Source organism: Chaetura pelagica, unplaced genomic scaffold, assembly GCF_000747805.2.
Source record: "Chaetura pelagica isolate M959 unplaced genomic scaffold, ChaPel_1.0 scaffold405, whole genome shotgun sequence".
NCBI lineage: Eukaryota > Metazoa > Chordata > Aves > Apodiformes > Apodidae > Chaetura > Chaetura pelagica.
This window is the reverse complement of record NW_009953489.1, coordinates 5,709,081-5,714,075: the sequence shown is the minus strand read 5'-3', so window position 1 is coordinate 5,714,075 and position 4,995 is coordinate 5,709,081. Positions and strand designations below refer to the sequence as shown.

Sequence of the window (4,995 nt, the reverse complement as noted above, 5' to 3'; positions counted from 1 at the left end):
CCCTGGGGGGTCCCAGGAGCAGTCCCCGCGCCCCTCCCTGCCTGGCATCCCCCAGGGAATTCGGTGGGGGTTTGTTGGGGGCTGAGGTGGGAGCGGAGAGGGCGGATCGTGTGCCCCAGGCTCCTGCGGGGGGGGCAGAGCACTCACAGTTCACAGCTCTTGTCCCAAAGTGGGAACGTTTTCCTTGAGAGAGTTTGCACACACTCTCCACGGAATCAAAAAAATCTATTCTTACACAAATGCTGTTTGAAAACCGAGATTTTTACTTCTTGAAAAAAAAAAAAAAGGAATAAAGAAATAATTTGGCTCCTTTCTGCCAGCTGAAAATTCTCTGGGAGCTTCATCATGCTTTATCCATCCCTGCCTCCAGTGCATTGCTAAATCCCCACGGTGTATCCCTTTGGATGCAGCTGTGTTTTGGTGGGAGGTGTAAAGCTGCAGCTGCAAATGGTTTCACAGCCCTTCAGGGTGCAAAGCCCCCGTGGAAGTGGGAACTGGTGCTCTCTGTGCCTCTGCACTTGCCTGGCATGGCTGGTTCTGCTGCCATGGAGGGGTGACAGGCTGGGCTGGGTACAACTGTGGGAAGCCAGTGGTTTCTGTGGGTCTGGATCCCCGAATGGGTGGTTTAATCACCATTAGAGGGGAGGCAGGGATGGGTTCTTGTGGTCCTTTGTGTCCCTGTGCATGTCTCTGCTCTGGCTGTGCTTGGGTTGACTCCAGCAACTGGTGCAGTTCCTCCCTGTGAGCAGACCCTGGGTGGGAGTCCAGCAGGGAAGGGCTGGGCTCGGTTGGCTTGGTGCCTGTGCCACATCCCTCATGGTGTGCTGCAGGGTGGAGGGGACTGCCCGGAGATGAGCGTGGGAGCCATCAGGCTGGCTGTGGAGGTCTCACACCCTGGCTCCTTCATCTATGTCTTCTCGGATGCTCGGGCCAAGGACTACGAGGGGCAGGAGGAGCTGCTGCAGCTGCTGCAGCACAAGCAGACCCAGGTGAGCCACCCTGCTCCCAGCCTCTGGCAAGAGCTGCCTGGGGTGGACACAGCAGCAGCAAAGGCAGCTCCTGGCAACGAGCTGCAGTGATAAACCCGTCCTGTGTTACCTGTTACCGGGGTGGATTTTGCATCCCCCGGCTCGATGTGCTCAGGGGCTGGTAGATGCAGGCTGAGCCCAGCCCGGGATGGACAAACTCCTGTGGCTGTGCAGGAGATGCCACAGGGGATGTTGCTGTGGTAGGTGGTGTTTGTGCTGACCGGGGACTGCGGGGACAGGAGCCACCCCGGGTACCGCGTGTACGAGCGCATCGCTGCCACCAGCTCCGGGCAGATCTTCCACCTGGACAAGCAGCAGGTGGCAGAGGTGAGCGGGGACACCTGTGGGACGGGGTGGCTGAGGTGTATGTGATCCAGCCCAGCTTGGCTGCTCTTATATTCTCCCTGGGGTTAATCCTCACGTCCAAGGCACCTCCAGATTGCCTTTTGAGCCCCTGCTTTGCAGCTATGCCTGAGGTTTTGACCCAGCACAGTTCAGCCCTGCTTCTGAAATGGCCATGCCTGGTGGTGTTGGGGGATCCAGGTTAATCCTCCCTAACATGCCCACAGGTGCTGAAGTGGGTGGAAGAGGCCATCCAGGCCTCCAAGGTCCACCTGCTGTCCACAGACCACGAGCATGGTGGGGAGCACACATGGCGTGTCCCCTTTGACTCCAGCCTGAAGGAGGTCACCATCTCCCTGAGTGGTCCTGCACCAGGGATCAAGGTCCAGGATCCAGCAGGTAGGGTCCCAGGGAAGTGGAACAGGTAGAGGGTGATGCTTTGTCTCCTGCAGACCCCTCATGTCAGGACAAACAGAAGGATGCAGGTGTGGGGAGCACCTAACCCTGTGCTGAAAACTTAAATAAGCAATGAGCTGCAAAGCCCTCATTAAGCACTGAGTTCACCTGCTCTGCTCCCATCCTTGGCTGGTTTTGCCTCTGGTTTTATGAAGCTTTTCTCTGCTGGCCTGGCAGTGAGAGCTGTGTGATGGGCTTTGCACTGTGGTGAGCTCTGAGGGAGGGGGCTCCTGGGTGGCTGCAGGGACCAGAAGGTTGCCCGATGCGGAGGTTCATTTGCTGTTGCAGGAAAGGTCCTGGAGAAAGGCCAAGGTCTGAAGGAACTGCTCAGCATCCCCAACTCAGCCACAGTGGTGGCTGTGGAGCCCCAGGAGCCAGGGATGTGGTTGGTCACGGTAGGTTGGTGACAGACCCTGCCCATCCCCTACCTGTCCCCTGGTGGATATTCAGCCAGCCAGGCTTTCCCAGGCATGGGCTTATCTCCATCCACCTACAGCTGGGCAGAGGACATGTGAGCAGGCTGGAAGGGGCCAGCTGCCACCTCCTCCCTTCCTCATCCCCTCTCCTTGTCCCTGTCCTCAACACAAGCCTCTCACTCCCCTTCCAGACCCAGAGCAGTGGCCGCCACTCACTGAGGGTCACAGGAATCAGCAACATTAATTTCCAAGCCACTTTCTCCACCCAGCCAGACTTTGATGCCACCCGGCCAGGGGAGCAGCCAGTGCAGGGTGAGGCTGGTGCTGCCCAGGGACATGGGTGCTGTGTCTGGGTTTCATGCAGCTGGAAATGTAGCTGGGTTGTGTTTCCTGTTCCCTCTCTCTCCAGGTCTGCCTATCTCAGTGGTGGTGAACTGCACTGGCCTGAAGCCTCCTGGGCACTTGCAGGAGATAGAGCTCTTCAACACCTCTGGCCACATTCTCCTCTCACTGCCTGTGTGGCCCCTCTCCAACACCTCCTCGGAGCAGCTCTGGGTGGGCTCACCACTCCATGTCCCCCCAGGAGACTTTCTGCTGAGGGTGAAGGGCAAAGACGCTCAGGGCCACCCCCTGCACCGCCTCTCTGGGGTCACCTACACCAGCGTGGTCCCCAGTGAGTGGTCCTGACCCTCCCCAGGGGTGCTGAGAAGGGACCAGAGGCTCCAGCACTGCCTCTGCTTTGGTTTCTGTATGGCTGTTTCTTTATCCTGCTTCTTAGTGCAGCTCCCAAGGAGTGTTGTATGTGTGTCCCCATCTACTTTCAGGTCCACCCAAAGTGAACATCTCCAGCAAGATCCAGGCTTACAACCACGAGCCAAAGCTGATCTCCTGCTCTGCAAGGAGTGAGGTCCCTTTTCTCCTGCAGCTCAGCCGTGGTAGGACGAGCCTTGGGGAAGAGCAGCTCTTCAGGTGAGGTTCTGCTTTGGCCCAGGGGGCTCCATGATGAACCCATGAGGGCAGCAATAGCCCTTAGAGCTCTCCTGTTTGGGGGGATGCTGTGTGTTAGAGGGGTGCCTGAGCACTTAATATTGGACTCAATGATCTCAAAGGTCTTTTCCAACCAAAGTGATTCTATGAGTCCACGAAAAAATTCCCAGGGTTTGGAGCAGGGTGGTGGCATGGCAGCCCCAGGGTGGGGTGACCCCATCGCCTCTCTCTTTTCCTAGGACTTCAGGGAACATCAGCTGGCTGATCCCAGCGGTGGCCAAGAGTGATGAAGGGTTTTACGAGTGCACAGCCACGAGCAAGGTTGGGGTGACACGGGCTCACACCTACCTCTCTGTCTCAGGTGGGAACTGCTGCTGCCAAGCTTTGGTATCCACCAGTCTCTGGGTCTGTGGCTGGGCTCATTTCACCCCATCCTTGCAGAGCCACCCCCACGTCTCATAGCCCCGGCCAACATCACTGCCTCACCGGGCCAGGACGTGGTCATGTCCTGCCGGGTTCTGAGCCACGTGCCCTACAACCTGACGTGGAGCTGGGATGGGAAGGCAGCAGTGCCAGGGGACAGCCGGACCAGGCTGCTGCAGAACGGCTCCCTGGAGATCAGCCAGGTGCAGCCAGGGGACAGGGGGCTGTACGAGTGCATGGCCCGCAGCGCCCACGGCGCTGCCACCGCAGCCCTGTGGCTCCTCATCCAGGGTAGGTGCTGCCACGTGAGGGGAACCTTGGCCTGGGTGATGCCTTGCCCCGTGGCTGGGTGGCAGCCAGGAGCTGAGCCCAGCTTCACTCCTGTGCAGAGGTGCCGTGGGTGAAGGTGGACGCCAGTCCCCAGCGTTTCAGCAGGGGCCAGGAGCTGCGGCTGAACTGCACGGCTGGGGGGCACCCCCTGCCCCGCACCGCCTGGGAGCGCTGGGGCTGGGCACTGGAGCAGGATGACAGGTAACCCCTGGGGACCTGGGATCTTCCCTGTCCTGCTAGGGATTCCTTGCAGGGATGCACAAGCTGAGGGAGAGGGGCTTGGGCTTCCCCACGGCTCTGGAAAGAGGAAGGCATCGCAGTGTCCCCTCCCTGAGCACCCCAGGTGGCTGCCCTGCTGCTGGCCCTGAATTCAGGTGCTTATTTTTAAGCCTTAACCAGGTCACTGTCCCCACTGAGGGGGAACTCGAGGTGCTCTGCACACCCAGTGTGCGCTCAAGTCTCAAAACTATTCCTTTCTCCTCCCTTTCATTTCTTCTGCTTTTTGGCTTCCACCCCCCTGCCTGTGTCAGGCTGTTTGGCCGGGGGGATGCCTTGCCCCGTGGCTGGGTGGCAGCCAGGAGCTGAGCCCAGCTTCACTCCTGTGCAGAGGTGCCGTGGGTGAAGGTGGACGCCAGTCCCCAGCGTTTCAGCAGGGGCCAGGAGCTGCGGCTGAACTGCACGGCTGGGGGGCACCCCCTGCCCCGCACCGCCTGGGAGCGCTGGGGCTGGGCACTGGAGCAGGATGACAGGTAACCCCTGGGGACCTGGGATCTTCCCTGTCCTGCTAGGGATCCCTTGCAGGGATGCACAAGCTGAGGGAGAGGGGCTTGGGCTTCCCCACGGCTCTGGAAAGAGGAAGGCATCGCAGTGTCCCCTCCCTGAGCACCCCAGGTGGCTGCCCTGCTGCTGGCCCTGAATTCAGGTGCTTATTTTTAAGCCTTAACCAGGTCACTGTCCCCACTGAGGGGGAACTCGAGGTGCTCTGCCCACCCAATATGCACTCAAGTCTCAAA

General features: G+C 59.5%; 1 protein-coding gene across 1 annotated transcript in view; it reads left to right on the top strand.

The window, feature by feature from the left end:
• HMCN2 (hemicentin 2) overlaps positions 1 to 4,995 on the top strand; it is a 35,441-nt gene that overhangs the window by 1,229 nt on the left and 29,217 nt on the right. The window contains exons 3-12 of the mRNA XM_009998989.1: positions 831 to 989; positions 1,233 to 1,355; positions 1,598 to 1,774; positions 2,120 to 2,221; positions 2,434 to 2,554; positions 2,652 to 2,915; positions 3,067 to 3,211; positions 3,469 to 3,590; positions 3,671 to 3,943; positions 4,042 to 4,183. Coding sequence (XP_009997291.1) covers positions 831 to 989; positions 1,233 to 1,355; positions 1,598 to 1,774; positions 2,120 to 2,221; positions 2,434 to 2,554; positions 2,652 to 2,915; positions 3,067 to 3,211; positions 3,469 to 3,590; positions 3,671 to 3,943; positions 4,042 to 4,183 — 1,628 coding nt within the window. The remainder of the gene's footprint in view (positions 1 to 830; positions 990 to 1,232; positions 1,356 to 1,597; positions 1,775 to 2,119; positions 2,222 to 2,433; positions 2,555 to 2,651; positions 2,916 to 3,066; positions 3,212 to 3,468; positions 3,591 to 3,670; positions 3,944 to 4,041; positions 4,184 to 4,995) is intronic.